This window comes from Lutra lutra, chromosome X, assembly GCF_902655055.1.
Source record: "Lutra lutra chromosome X, mLutLut1.2, whole genome shotgun sequence".
In the NCBI taxonomy this organism is placed as follows: Eukaryota; Metazoa; Chordata; class Mammalia; order Carnivora; family Mustelidae; genus Lutra; species Lutra lutra.
The window spans coordinates 89574583-89590015 of record NC_062296.1 but is presented as its reverse complement, the minus strand read 5'-3'; the positions used below and the strand labels follow the sequence as shown (position 1 = coordinate 89590015).

General features: G+C 45.5%; 2 protein-coding genes across 5 annotated transcripts in view; one reads left to right on the top strand and one right to left on the bottom strand.

Moving 5' to 3' along the window:
- Nucleotides 1-15433, top strand: part of OFD1 (OFD1 centriole and centriolar satellite protein) — an 89184-nt gene that overhangs the window by 25068 nt on the left and 48683 nt on the right. Inside the window, exon 3 of the mRNA XM_047716430.1 lies at nt 6169-6274. Within this exon, the coding sequence (XP_047572386.1) occupies nt 6227-6274 (48 nt within the window). The 5' untranslated portion in view covers nt 6169-6226. The remainder of the gene's footprint in view (nt 1-6168; nt 6275-15433) is intronic.
- On the bottom strand, nt 3068-15423 carry TRAPPC2 (trafficking protein particle complex subunit 2). 4 transcript variants are annotated; one of them, XM_047716455.1, is made up of 6 exons: nt 15305-15423; nt 14650-14789; nt 8861-8972; nt 6118-6262; nt 5580-5665; nt 3068-4130 (listed from the first exon to the last, which is right to left on the bottom strand). In XM_047716455.1, exons 3-6 carry the CDS (start codon nt 8951-8953, stop codon nt 4032-4034), a joined length of 423 nt encoding a protein of 140 aa, XP_047572411.1. In that variant the 5' UTR covers nt 8954-8972; nt 14650-14789; nt 15305-15423; the 3' UTR covers nt 3068-4031. The 4 variants fall into 4 exon arrangements, with proteins under 4 accessions (XP_047572411.1, XP_047572412.1, XP_047572410.1 ...); XM_047716456.1 differs by lacking the exon at nt 14650-14789 and having other exon boundaries at nt 15346-15414; XM_047716454.1 differs by lacking the exon at nt 14650-14789 and having other exon boundaries at nt 15305-15408.

The following is a 15433-nucleotide window of genomic DNA, read 5'->3' as shown; positions in this document are numbered from 1 at the left end:
TTTTCTGTTTATTTTTTGAATAGATGAGTCACGTGAAGACTTAAGAGGGCACCTGGGTGGCTCAGTGGGTTAAGCCTCTGCCTTTGGCTCAGGTCATGATCTCAGGGTCCTGGGATGGAGCCCCGCATCAGGCTCTCTGCTCGGCAGGGAGCCTGCTTCCCCCCTCTCTGCCTGCTTGTGATCTCTGTCTGTCAAATAAATAAATAAAATCTTTAAAAAATATAAATAAATAAATAAAATCTTAAACAACATAAGACTTAAGAGACAGATATCTGTACCCTTGCCACCCAGTTCCTGTCCGTGAAGGCAGCATGTGTCTATTTCTTGGGTATCAAGCTAGATATTTAGTATGTAAGGGAAGCATACTGTATTAGTTTGCTAGGGCTGCCATAACAAAATGCAGACTGGGTGGCTTAAACAGTGGGAATTTTTCTCACAGTTCTGGGGGCTGTATGTCCAAGATCAAGGTGTTGGTAGGTTTAGTTTGTCCTAAGGTCTCTCTCTCTCTGGCCTGCAGATGACATTTACTCTGTGTGCAGCATGCCCCCCACCCCCACCCATGCCACCATGTCTCTGTGTCCAAAATTCCTCCTCTCAAAAGGACACCAATCAGATTGGATTAGTGGGCTTGTTTTGACTTAATCACCTCTTTAGAGGCTCTGTCTCCAAATAGAGTCACATTCTGAGGGACTAGGGGCTAGGGCTATTGACATATGTATTTTGGGGGGACACAATTCAGCCCATATTATGTCTGTGTGTGTGTAGATATTTACATAATGTGTAGTTTTGATTCTTACATAGATTTAACTAATACTTTGGAGGTTTTTAAAAAATTTAGAAGCAGGGACACCTGGGTGGCTCATTCAGTTCAGTGTCTGCCTTCGGCTCAGGTCATGATCCCGGGGTCCTGGGTTAGAGTCCCCCATCAGGCTGTCTGCCCAGCGGGAAGCCTGCTTCTCCCTCTCCGCCTGCTGTTACCCCTGCTTTGTGCTCTTTCTGACAAAATCTTAAAAAAAAAAAAACAAAAAACGTCCAAGTAGCTTTTCAGTAACTTTTTTTTCAGCCAATATTCAAGAAGTTCTAGAGCTGGGAAGCAAGAAAAGCCAAGGGAACAGATCATGTGTGTAAAGACAGGCTGGCGAGCAAGGAGAGTCATGCAGTGGAACGCCGTGACTCAGAGGGATCCAGTGAGCGGGGCTGGCTGACCGAGCACAGGACTGAAATGGGACCACGGAGGAGGAACAGGACTGCCAGGAGCTGCGGCCTTCAAAGAGACTACAACGGACTGAGGGGGAAAGCTCTTCAACAAGCCGGGAGAGGTAGCTGCAGATCTGACTCTTGTTTTTAGGAAGTGAGAAGTCTTTTAGGAACAAAAACGTCTTTTGATTGGCTGGTGTTACCTAAAGAAAGATGAGAAATACCGAGAAAACAGGAGCTGGGGAAGAAAGCAGTCGGCGCCGGAGGCTGCGGGGTTGGTGGGAGGAGCTGCAGAGCCCGCAGGAAGCCAGCGGGAGGACGGGTCTGCGTGCCCGCCAGTGTGGCGAGGGAAGGCCCCAGTGGTCCAGTGCCCGTGCTCGTCACACGGCGTCAGACCAGCTCTGTGACAGCGTGTGCTTCTGTGCTCTACTCCCGTGAAGCCTTCGAGACAGTTCAGTGCTACGGAAAAGGCGGACGACCGAACTTGGAGAATGGACAGTCGTACGTTTGCAGCCCGCGTGGCAAATAACAGCGCGCAGTGTGCGAGATGGAAGAGTACAGTCCCATCAGCGGGGGGATGTCTGTCACCTTGGGAAAATTCCCTAGTGGAAGTGAAAACGTCCTAGATGTCCCTTAAGAGAAAGCCTTGAGTTTTACGTTTCTGTAGAAACGTGTGTAAGCTTTCCCTTGCGTATCATGACACCGTGGACACCCGTGGCTTGGGGCCAGTGAGATGGAAAAGTGGACCCGCGCACTGTCTGTGCGTTGTGCAAAGCCACCACTGTGGCCTGGCAACCAGAAAGGGCTGACTGAGTGAAACGTGAAAGAACACGGGTATAGGGGTGCCTGGGTGGCTCAGTGGGTTAAGCCACTGCCTTCGGCTTAGGTCATGATCTCAGGGTCCTGGGATCGAGCCCCACATCGGGCTCTCTGCTCAGCAGGGAGCCTGCTTCCTCCTCTCTCTCTGCCTGCCTCTCTGCCTGCTTGTGATCTCTGTCAAATAAAAAAAAAAAAAAAAAAAAAAAACAACACGGGTATAGTGTGGGCAGAGCAGAAATCCATCCCCCTGTACGTACGAGGAAAACGTGGGCACCGGTGAAGCATCTAGGAAACAGAAGAGGACAGGATCAGACCTGTGCGTCGTCTTTGGGTCCCTCTGGGCATGTGAACATAGCTCTGACGTGGTGCTGACACACGTGTGCTCAGCGGGCCTCATGCCCGGGGTGCTCGTGCTCTTGTGTTCCTGAACCTGTGTGACGTCCCGTACGACCAGATCTAAGCTTTGCTGGCTTCTTCGCTTTCTTAAGTACCAGCCCCTGGTTCGTCCCCTCACACTTGTCCCCTCACACCGCGCTGTGTGTGTGCCCGGGGCAGCTTCCCCCGCACCGTCGCGGCCCACGTGCTCGTCCAGTGCAGCTCACGTCTGGCGTCCCATTCGCCCCCACAACTTGGCAGTGGGCTGGCTTCACGCTCCTGCGCACACACAGCTCGGTGCTGGACTGCAGTGACGTACTCACGCGGGGCCTGCGGTCCTTGTTCCCGCTTCCCTCACGAGCTCAGGGTTTGCAGGGTTTGCAGGGCGCCCGAAACCTCCTGCTGGTCTCCGCGCAGGCTGTTCACGGAGGGCAGAGCCGGCGGGATGCGTAAGTACACACTGGGGTCTCTGCAGTGAGCACGGCTCAAACCACTCCTGGATTTCTAGCGGGGTATCTTCCCACTCCCAAAGCTCTGGTACCTAGTTTGAGGGCATCTGAGTTCTAGAAAATGGGTTAAGGTAATAGCTTGTAGACTCTCACTAGGGGGAATAGGACTAAAACAGTCATGGTAGCAGCATAAGCAACACTTTCAAAATTTGACCGAACTTCCATAATCTTGGACAAACATCTTTATTAAAGAAATCAAATAAATAGATAGGGTAAAAAATTATGGTAGCAACTTCACACAAGGGTATGAGACCAAACTTAGAACTACTTGCTCAAGTTACTCAGGATGGAAAAAAACTAAGTGCTCACAATTAGCACAGAAAATATCTGGTTATAACTTGTTTTTAAATGGACATTTACTAGTTTACAGTAAGATCCCACTGGTTACAGAGCACTCCCCACCCCCTTGGTGCACAGCCTAAAAAAGCTAAGAATGCAAATGTTAATGTAATAGAAACTTTTTACTATTATTACAACTTTTTACTATTATAACTGTCAACAAGTTCGCTTACTTTAGTTTACTGTCGGAGGGAAAGACAATATAAGAACATAACCCGTCACTTTGGTCCCAGCCTCCCATTTTACAAACATGGATTCTTGATTTACAGCAGAATCTCTGACAGAGACCGGCCTGCGGTGTTTGGCACCGCAAAAGCTGCTTGCTTTGGCCTCTTGTGGAGTGCTGTGTATACTGCCCGCGTGGTTTTATAACAGTATAGATGTATAGAAACCCATGCACACACTGTCAGCTTCATTCCCTACGGCAGACACTTTTAAATCTGTCTACCAAAATCTTGACAATGACATTTAGTTCTGAATTGTGACATCAAGATCAAGCTGTCTGAATGAGTAAAGCCAAAAGCTCATCTTTAAGTTTTAGAATAAAGATATTTTCAAGGTTATAAAGAGTTTATAAATAACACTGTTCACAAGCAAATATTGATAATCTGTTGATAATCGTTAAGAAACTGAATGTACTGTTTTGAAATAATACAAGGAATTTCATTAGGTTTAGATAAATTTAGACTACAAGTAAAACTTCCAGGCTATTTAGTCAAGTTACTTACAACGTACACATTCCTGAGAATACCCCATTGTAGTGGTATTGTTTATTTCCAGATTTTTCCGCATTCAACTTAAAAGGTGTTTCTTCCCAAGAAACTGGACTTTTCTGTCAAATGCGCTTGATCGAATAGGAGAATTGGGTTCATAAAATGGATTCATTGCAAACTAGGAAAGAAGAAGGTATTAGTAAGCTTGTCAAAGTACAAAGGCTGACAAATCCTAGATCTCTAGAAGGAAATTATTTTAAAGTTCTAAATTAAATCATCAAAGACATCTAAAACAAAAGTCTGAAGACCACATTTTTAAGTTTCAACAAAAATGTTCTGTTGTTAAATACTTAGTAATGCCCCATTGAGGAGATTTTTGATTTAGTGTTTCAGTTTTGAGAAGTGCCTGTGGCAAAACTAATGGTGGTATGATCAGCATTGCCTCTGTAAGCTAAAGAACTTCAGGATTCACCTTCTGTGTGAAATACTAATCTACTCACATTAATTAGAAATGTATGGGTTTATCTATAAGGCCCTTTGGCTGCATAAAACTAAAAATCCACCATATGCTCATAGTTTAAAAAAAAGTTATACCACATTGCTGCTATATTAAATTACCCTTATATAGTAATTTCTAACAATCAGGTTTTGTTTTGTTTTTTTTTTAAAGATTTTATTTATTTATTTGACAGAGAGAGATCACAAGCAGGCAGAGAGGCAGGCAGAGAGACAGGAGGAAGCAGGCTCCCTGCTGAGCAGAGAGCCTGATGCGGGACTCGATCCCAGGACTCCGAGATCATGACCTGAGCCGAAGGCAGCGGCTTAACCCACTGAGCCACCCAGGCGCCCCTAACAATCAGGTTTTGAATACACTCCGTTAACACAGGCTAAATGATCAGGTTCTTAAATAGTGTAATGAGTGTATCATAATACATGTGAGAAAACTGTCCAATGGAATCACTAATTAGGCAAAGGCATTAAATAGTTTTTATACGTTAATCTACTTGATGTTCTTATCTTTTTAAGAGCTAAATATTTTTATTTGCTAAATCTGACCAGGAATATTAACTGTGCTGATATGCAAAAAATCTTGTCTAAATATAGACCATTTAAAATTAATAGGAGCAGACTGTTAGCCCTGCAGTTTAACCACAGACATCCTACTACTATTTTATTTTTTCTAAATATTCAGAAATGTGAGTGGCACCATTACCCTTGAAGGACTATTTGGTAAACTTCCTGACAGTTTATGACCTATAATCATTGCTGTGTAACTTACTTATAAAGTAGATGGAGAACATTTTAGATTAAAATTATGAAGCAATTTCTTTTTTGTAGCCTGCTTCCTTCTCTTTTTAGGGTTCCCTAATAAAATCAACTATATGTGCCAGAGGGGGGAAACTGAAACCAGTTTAAAAACAACTACCATGAGTTCTGTCCTAAATACATGTTAGCCTGGTGGTGAAGTCTTGCCTGTGAGGGAGCTTCCAGGGGTCATTCTGACTGGGGGGAGCGGGGACTAGTCTGAGATGAAAACAACAGTACAGGGGAGTTACCGCCACAGGCCAGTTTCCTGTTGGAATCCCTTTTTATAATCAAATTTAAAAAGTTAGGGAGCATACCATACCTTTATGTATAAATCATAGACATCAGTGAAGAAATTCTTTATTCCATCTTCTTGCCTTATGTCATGGAGCATAATAAATCTCATATGTGAAAGAATTAAGGTATAATCTTAATAGAAATGAAAAATGAAAAGTTGTCAGGTGATACGATATCCTTCAAATGAGTCACATGCATTGTATTTCGTGATGGAAAAGCCAAATGTGTGAACTGCGTTTGAAGTTAGGTAACTTTTATCAGAGGACACAATCTTTCTAAGTTAGAAAGTCACTACAGAATGAAGTAAAATCAACCTAATGGTTCAGCTTAACCACAGCTTTATTTGAGACTTGGTTCTAAAAGTATCTGTTAAACAAAATTATCTGTTAAACAAAAATATTAAACAAATGCTTCCCCCTCCAAATAACAGTAGCCCCATAAATGGCAGTTTTTAACCTGACACTTGAAGTCCACAGACTCACAGTCTGGCATCTGTGTCCCGTGTTGGTCTAGTCTGTTACCCAACCCTTAGTTAGAGATCTTTTTGTAAAAGATAAGGATATGACCTGCAGTAACAAATGCCGAAACAAACCACTCATTGAACTTGTCCACAGTTTTCAAGTACATGTTGTTGGACAGCCACATATTCTCGTCTACGAGGTCAAGAGCAGCATGAGCTATGAACTGGTTCAGATGACGATGATCGTCCTAGATGACAACGTGAGTAGCACCAGATTAACATTTCCAGACAGCATCGAGAACACCAACATTTCATTCTGGAAATTCTATACATAGTCTTCTTGGGGGTAGGGGGCATCTTCTGCTGCTACTTCATTTATTACTGTCATGGGACTTAGAAAAGATCTTAAGTGTTTTCACATCATATTCTTTTCTATTTGCTATCTAAGACTCAACAAATAGAAACAGCCAATTAATAAATGAAATGTTGGTGTTCAAGAAACAATATAGATTATTTTTTTAATTTTGCAAGAAGGAAGTTATGAAATTTGGTACTTATTTTGGTGTGTGAAGTACAGTAGGTTAAAAATAGAGATTCTGCTTTAAACACCCTCATATCTCTTTAGAGGAAAAAATTTATTTTTTGAAAAATAAATACATATTTATGAATAATAATTTATTAAATAATACATATTTATGAAAAAATACATAAGTGGCTCTGGCTAGCAGACAGGTGGTGGGTCTACCTGTCTGTGCTAGCAGACATCGGCATGGGTCTCAGGGTCAGCAGAGAAAAAGGGCAGGGAAGGCCTTGGGACACGGTGACACTTGGTGAGCGGAGACGGCTGAGGAGGTGGCACTCTTAACAGGCTTGGCGTTGGCCTCTTTCAGGTGAATGGAGCTTAGGTGACAGGGGGACCTGGGAGTGGCAGGAGGCCATGCTCAGCCCCAGCTGTGAGTAGTCACCGGTCTCAACATCAGGAGACAGTCCTGTCAGAGCTGAGTGTCCTTTTCGTGGGCTTAACTGGAGGTGGGACAGTCCCCCATAATGTGGAGAGGGAATTCACAACCTGGGAGTCTTACCCCTGTGGAATTCTTTATTTCAAAATAAACTTTTCATGAAGACTTCCATTAACGGGTTGAGCTAAATTCTTCTGTTGAAGTCCTAACCACCCACCAACCCACCCAGTACCTCAGAACGTGGCCTTCTCTGGAGAGAGGGTCACTGCAGCTGTCGTTAGCGTGCTAGAGTGGGATGGCCCTAATCCAGCGTCACTGGCATAGTTATGAAAGAGGGGCATGTAGGGATGGACACACAGCAAGAATGCCATGTGAAGACTGGGGTTCTGTGGCCACAAGCCAAGGAACTACCAGAAGCTAAGAGAGGCCTGGAACAGATCTTCCCCTGGCAGCTTCACGGGGGGCTTGGCCCTGCCTAGACGCATTGTGCTTGGACATCTGGCCTCCAGGCCGTGAGACAATGAGCTGCTTTTACTCTAAGCTGCCCGGTTTGTGGTGCTCTGTTATGCCAGCCCTGGGAAAGGCAACGTCATATGACCTCCCTGCTGTGGAGGCTGTTCCTGGGATGGGGCTGGAGGAAGGCTGCCAGTTGCTTGGAATCCCTGCACAGCTCAGGCATGTTTACTCCACTCACATCACCATGACGAAGCTAATTTCGTCCCTAGAGAAATCGATGTGTTTTGTGTCTGGCTTACAGCAGTGTTTTCCATGGGATCATCAATTAGAAGAAAAATGTAGAAATGCTTTAAGGTGAGTGGTAGCAGGAGAAGGAACTAAGGGCAAGTCATGCCACAGAGTGTTTCTACAGGCACAGCTTTGCCTCCCACAAGTCCACAGAAACTATGTAAGTAGCCCTGTACCACAAAGCTGCTGCTGCTACAGAGATGCCTCAGTAGCAAGTTCTAATAAGCACAGTGCTCACGGGAATGTGGGACCATAATGTAGCAACAGCCACCTGACAGAGAATACCTTTACCACATTTCTATCTTATTTTTGTGGCAAGATTTAAATAGTTGAAAAGCATCACACACTGGATGCGTTACAGTTAATTTCAAAAATCAATTCTTAAGGGACACGAAAGCTTATTTTGGAGTTGGGAGAAACACAGCCTAACTTTTTATGAGCAATATGGAGCAGTGCAGAAAGATGGAAGGGCCCCAGGTATCCTCATCTCAAGATTCTACATGTTTACTCTGAATGGCATGTTCTTGAACCGAGCTTGTTTTTCTGGAACCATTACTGGCAACAAGGAAGTTGGGTGGTGTCACTGGGGAGAATGGCATGTGGGCTCCACCCAGCTAGCAGCGGGGGCAGAAGGGCACTGGAAACTGCTGGAGTCTCAGGGCCAGCAGGGCATGGAGGCAAGGGTCTCTTAGCCTTCCCAGGTGTAGATGGCCCTAGTCCGTATGTCCTGAGGAGAAGTGTAATTAATTCCCCTGGATAGAATGGGCTCTCATGGCATTTCCAGTCAGTAACAACTGTTCTTCTGGTCCCACAACAGGTGGACTATGTTCCTATGTGCTCAGGGAGCAGCTTTTCACAACGGGTGACACAGTGAACTACATATCAGAGAAGAGACCCAGAGCATCCTGCTAGTTAGTATTTGCCAAGTGTGTGGTGAATCAAAGGATGAAGTCAACCACTCGGAGACTGTTCCCTGGCTGGCTTCTTTCAACCTGTGGGACTGCAGGGCAAGCCTCATTTAATTGTGGCTGATTCCAGTTACCTCATCTGTCCGGGTCTCTCCCAGCTATCAAATTGTGCCACACCATTATCATTACAACAACATAACAATTCTTACAGAATTTTTTAAGGTTTCATACGCACTTTGGATTCTGCTTTTCCAGCTGGCAAAAATTCCATTTCAAAAACCGGATTATCATGGTGGCCCACAATTACAAAGTAGAAGCTTCCAGACATTGTCTTCAATATATAGCTCCTAGTTAAATGAAAATAACATGTTTTCAGTACTCCATACTGAAAATGAAAAATGGTTAACAAGAAGTCTAGAATTCAATTTTTTACTTAAACCTGACATTGTAGAAGAGGAGACCACAAAGCCTGTCACGTTTTCCAGTATATCGTCATAGACAAATGGCTTTGAGACTATACAAATTAGGTCTGTGATATGTCCTATAGAATCCAGTACCTTATTTTCACAGGGAAACTAGAAGACTTCTAATACAAAATCGTAAAAACAACATTCTCATGACCCCAAAAGAACATTCAGAGCAAGCTGGAACAAACCTGGATGGGACCAGTTAGCATTACTAGCACTAACACTGGGAGAAGTTGATAAAAGGTGCGGATTTTGTCTTCTTTCTACCTGAACAATGTATGCTATAATTCTAAGTCTCTGCAAATGCAAGAGCCTATGATATGCCTCCTCAAACAGCATTCGTAAGAAGGGAAGACATGGGATGCCCGGCTGGCTTGGTCGGTGGTGTGTGTGTGACTCTCGATGTCGGGGTTGTGAGTTCAAGCCACATATTGGATATAGGGAAAAGAGAAAAAAGAGAAAAAAAAAAAAAGATACAATTTTGTATTCTAGAAAAGATGAAAGAAACCATAATCCAAAAAGAAAGACACTTGAGGTGTTAAGAAATCTTAGAACTGGTGTTTATAGGTTTGCTAAGGGAATGAAGAGAAAGTGTTGGGGGTGGGGTTGGTTGCGGGGGGAATCAGGGATTCTGTGGCTTTTAGCACAATCAAAATCTGGATGAACAGACAGACGGGTAGAAGGATTTATGTACGTATTTATGTACTTCTAGCACAGGGTCTTTGGAATCAGACAAAGCTAGGTTCGGGTCTACCTATGCCACTTACTGGAAACATGACCACAGGCACAGTCCTTAAACTCCCAATGCCAGTTTCCTCCCCGGTGAGACAGAGGCAACCATCAGGATCCCTTACAGTGAACTTGAGGATTATACAGCGTAATGCATGTGAAGCACTAGGCACGATATCTGGCTCTCTGGAACGACACAGAGGAGCATACGCACGTGGAGACGTGCTGACCCTTAAGGCCTCCACGTGGGGCAGCCACCTGGCTAACCGAGAGGACACCGTCTCAGGGCAGGTACGGTGAGGTGTGTCAGGGCCCAGGGCTCATCAAGCCTCACTGGGACTCCTGCTGAATCACACTGAACAAGAGAAAACCTGAAATGTTTTCCTAATGAATACAACCTCCGTTGTTAAGGAAATCAAGGCACAACTGGCACTTTGAACTCTGGAATCGGAAGGCCCATGACTGGAAGAAGAGGCAAATACGACGTTCTTTTGGCATGATGAGGTAAAGGGAATTTAGAATGTCACTCGGGCCAGGTGTTGGGACACTGTATCCTGCAGGCCAAATCTGGCCTTGTCCATCCTTTTATTGTTGCTGAAGGCGGCCTTTGCCCAACGACAAAATGACGGATTGAGCAACTGCAACGGAGACCATCTGATCCTTTACAGCAAGTGTCTTAGGGGAAAGATGGGGGGAAAGGCCCCAATAGTGAAACTGGGTAACAAGACAGGCAGGAATGAAGTGAAAGCTCTGCAAAGCTAGCAGAATTAGCAACAGTTCTCGAGATTGAAAGAAATTGCCAAGAGGCAAAGGGATGAGAACTTTCAATCTGAACAAAGTCGACAATGATGTCCGAATTAGAATAGGAGCTTTGCAGCTGGAGCTTGCCAAGGAAAGGGCTTCCTTTCTGCCACAAACATTGAAGCAGCAGCAGAAAACAATACACATCTGAGGAAGGAAACCCTCATCCCCACGCCTGCGTAGTGTCAGTACAGGGTGACGATAAACAGAAAGGGAACCGAGGAAACACCACATAAAGATCAGATCATAGACTCTACAGCTGGACAGGACTTGAACTGCCAATAATTTGATTTCATAGCAGCTGAACGAGTAATGCGACTGTTCGACTCTACAGGCAGAACTGGAAGGTGAAATGGAAGAAATGGAAATCTTGGGAGACTAGAACCACATTGTCTCGGAAGGCAATGTCTACATCACTTAGTGTTTGAGGTTTATTATGCCAAGGTGGTAGGCAAAGATGAGACACACTTTAGAATTCTGTGCTGTCTGATACACTCAATTTTCCACGGGGAGGGAGACGTTCTGTATCCACGCTATCCGGTGTGGTAGCCACCAGTGGCTATTGTGTCCGCAGAACTGAGTTTTTCACTTTGGTTAAAAAGCCACATGCGGTCAGTTGCTACTGTATTGGACGGTGGCCTCTGTATTGGCTCTGTAACAATGATTTGAAATGTTTTAAGTTCTGCCAAGTCTACTTTCCCTCCATCCAGGAAGCAAGTGTTACTTAGTACTCCAGTCTGTGATATAAAAGAAGCAACTGCTTTCCTCCATCCACAAAGTGTTACTTAGTACAAGTGAAGCAGCTGCCGGCGTCTGCGTGAGCTCGAACAGCGTGTGTCTGCTCCATTTCCCCATCACCTAGAGTAGGGGCCCTTCTCCCTTCTCCTAAGAAGACGAAGTCTCCAGCGGGGGAGGAGATGGCTACAGAGAACTTGGCAATGGATTAAACTGGGGAACTGAGGAAGAGGGAAGAATCAAGGATGTTTCCAAATGCCTGACTGAGGTGATCAAGCAGAGTATCAAGATGAGTCTATTCACCAGGAAAGGAAATAAGGAAAAAAAGAGGGATGAAATGAGCACGTCCATTCTGAGCATGTGGTGGTGCCAGAACCGCACGCCCCGCCCTGACCACATCCTGACCCGGAAAACCTGTGAATGTTCGTTTCCCGGCCGAGGGGCAGTAAAGCTGCAGGTGGAACTGAGGTGGTTCGCCAGCTGACCTTAGGGCAGGGAGAGCAGCCCGGACTAGCCAGGTGGGCCCAGTATAATCACAAAGGTCTTTAAAAGTGGGAGAGAGAGGCCCAAAAGGTCAGAAGGAAGCGCAATGGCAGAGGGGGTAAGGGGTGTCGCAGAGATGCAACGTTGCCAGCGTTGAGGAGGGAAGAAAGGGCCGGCAGGCGAGCGGCCTCGGGAAGTTGGAGAGCACAAAGAAACTGATTCTTCCCGATAACCTCCGGAAGGGAACACGCCCAGTGAGACCCGCGGCGGACGTCTGTGCCACACGTAAGGTAACATATTTGTGCTGTTTAAGCCACTCAACTTCGTTATAGCAGTAGACAGCACACACGTCAGAGCGGAGATCGCTGCAGGAATGAGGGGAAAAAGACATATTTGAAGTGCTCACAGAAAGCAGGTGCATTCTGTAGGGAGACTGAGGAAAAAAAGGAGTTCACTTACCCCAGGACAAGTGTTTCAAAGCACTGTAGAAGGTCGGAGGGAGGGGAAGGAAGCGGGGGACAGTGGTGCGTCAGGGGGAAACTACTGGGGAAACCTGAGGGTAATCTAAGTGGTTTTCTTGCTCAGCATGCCTCCCTAATGCTTACCACAGAGCTCCGTACAGAGTAAGCGCGACACACTTGGGGAATGGAACCGCGAGGAGGGGGGCAGTAGCTGGGGCAGTGTCAGGTGAAGCCGGAACACAGGAATGAGAGGCATGCTGGGATTACCTGGCCTCAACACTGAAAAGAACCTTCTGAAGGTTCTAGTGCTGAGGCCTTCAGGGTCTCAGAGGCCTGACTGGGGAGGTCTGTGATCAAATGATTAACAGCACCTTTGTGAGAAGTTGAAGTTTCCACACTTGTGAAGAACCTCCCATAACCACTGATGGGAGTTGTTGACTCAAGGACTTTCACCTGGGATGAAAACAGTAGCTGTCCCCGATGGCTAGGTGATCTGAACTGTTTGAGAGGGATTGACAACTAAAATCAATGTGGTGATCCAGAAGCTCTGAACTACCTTGAACTGGAAGAGGGTGTGTACATGATATAAGAAACAGGGCACTAACTAGTAATGAACGCAAAAAAATAACCACGTATCTGTGAGGCGGGCATGAGAGCGGCTGTGAAGCGCAAAATGAATGGAAATGTGTGAAATAAGTTAAAAACAAAAGCTTCTTAGACTACAATCAGGAAGAACGGAGAAAAGTCACCTGGTGCATAGGATGCAGATCTGCTGAACTTCAGTTTTCTCAAAGAGCATGATTTTCCTTTTTTTTTTTCTTTTTATTTATTTGACAGAGAGAGAGAGAGAGAGAGCACAAGTAGCCAGAGAGACAGGCGGGGGCGGGGGGGGGGGGAGCAGGCTCCCGGCTGAGCAGAGAACCTGATGTGGGGCTCGATCCCAAGACCCTGAGGTCATGACCTGAGCCGAAGGCAGAGGCCTAACCCACTGAACCACCCAGGCGCTCCCTCAAAGAGCATGATTTTTTAATAGCAAGCGTGACAAAAAGGCGGGCTAGGAACCTCAAGACAGGTATATTAAAAAAAAAAAAAGACCTCAATAAATACAGATCTTCAAGTCTTAGCAAATCATATCTTTGACTAACAAAAGTGGCTGTATACTCATCAGGGACATGGGAAATCTCCGGAACAAAACCGTCAAACCACCTCAGATAGGTGTTACTTAAGTGTTACTTACCTATCTTTGTTTTCAGAAACAAAGGTTTATCTTCTGTAACTGAGTACTTTTGGAATAGATTAAAACACCAAGAGAAACACGTATGAAATACCTGTCTCCGGTCAGAACACAGGCTAGGAGCTTTTAATTTACATTAACTTCATTAATGTGAATCCCCAGACAAAAATCAAGTGGTTAGTCAAAGTACTGGTTATATGGGAACAAGCCCTGACAAACTTAGACTTTCTGTTTTATACAACAATCATTCCCTCCCCCCCCCCTTTGTTTTGCTGCTTTATACAACTGTTTGACAGAAAGCTGAATGGCTAGTTTCTGTTTTAGAAGAGAAATCCAGGGGATGGCAAATCAGTGTATGAAGTAACGTGGTATCTACCTGAGAACAAACTGGAGATTTGTGGCTCCGAGAAGTCCGTGGTACTGTCAGAGCTACAAGGGGACGGGGGTGCAGCAGCACTCGTTTTATCTGTTGAGTGAGGGACCACTTCTACCAGACTTGAATGTCAGTGCCCAAAGGGACTTAAAAGTTGTACAAGTCGGTTGACAGGGAACCATCGTGTGACATTAACCTAGTTCAGATCAACATTCTGAATGCTTAAGTGAGGGACAATTTATCACATTGAAGGATAACACGCTTGGGCAGCTAATAAACTGGAAGGCAACACTACAGGTTCAACAGTTCCTCCAGGTTAAGAGAATTTAAGTGAAATGAACAAGATAGAGTTTAAGAGAACACACACACACACGAAAAATTTAAAAACCAGGAAAAACAAAAACCCAAACTGTACAATAGGAGAGAAACCTAGGTTAAGAGCAGTTCATCTACAAGAACCCAAAAGTTTACATTTAATGCAAGCTCAGTAAGGGGCAGTAGTCTGATACAGTAACCCAAAAAGCTAATGCCAATTTGAGGCTGTACTAAGTTCATGTCCTTTTAACTAATTACACCTCCAGGGAACATACGCACCTCTAGCAATCTCATTTTTAAAAGGATCAATAACTCTGAACTGTGTGTTGTAAGGAATGCTCTGGAAAGGAGCTACGGAAGGACCAGAGAATGTTTAAATGGGAAGGCCTTTCTGGGGGTTGGGAGAGAGATACAGCAGGATCTTACCTTCAAATATAATGAATGCGGTCCAAAGGAAAAGGGATATGATGAGGGATGGCAAATGCGTTATCGCTGGTGAGCCACTTCTAATTAGCCAGTAGTGACGGCCAGGACCTGGTGCTGATAACGACTGGGACAAGGAAGATCTGTAGCAGGAAAGATGGCTGAGATCGAAGGGCAGAACCTACGTGTGTACCAAGTCTTTAAACTCTGGGTGACAGATTTATCCCAAACTGCCCAGAGGACAAGCTTAGGGCTGCTCCTTTGAGGTTACCTGGAAACTTACTCGAGACAATGTTACCAAGCACTTTGTTACAAGCTATCAGGCTGCCTGTGAGAGGACTAATCCCCGCCCCTCACCGGACAGGGCCCACAAATTTTCCAGCTCCAAATGACAACAGTACGGCCGTTTAAAAAACCCTGCATTAGCTGAATGTCCCAGTGAAAGGCAAAATGAAGAAAAGGCCCCGAGCTGATCGACACTTGCGGGCTAAAACGCGAGGTGCGTCGGCCCAGTCGCCTGAGATGTGACCGAACGGGGACTGCCCAGGTCCGATCCGGTTGTCCCCGGGCGGGCTGGAGATACCGGGCCAAAACCCGCGTCACGCGGGACCCGGAACGTCCCCTGGACCTCCCGCCCCCTACTCACCCCATCTCCTACCTGCGGGGAGATGCCGCCAACGGAAACAGCCACTCACTTCCCTCAGTAGACCCGCGCTTGGCAGCCTCTGTCAGAACTCCCCGAGCAAACCTCGCGAGAGTCCGCGGTTGCGATCTCGCGAGAGGTGGG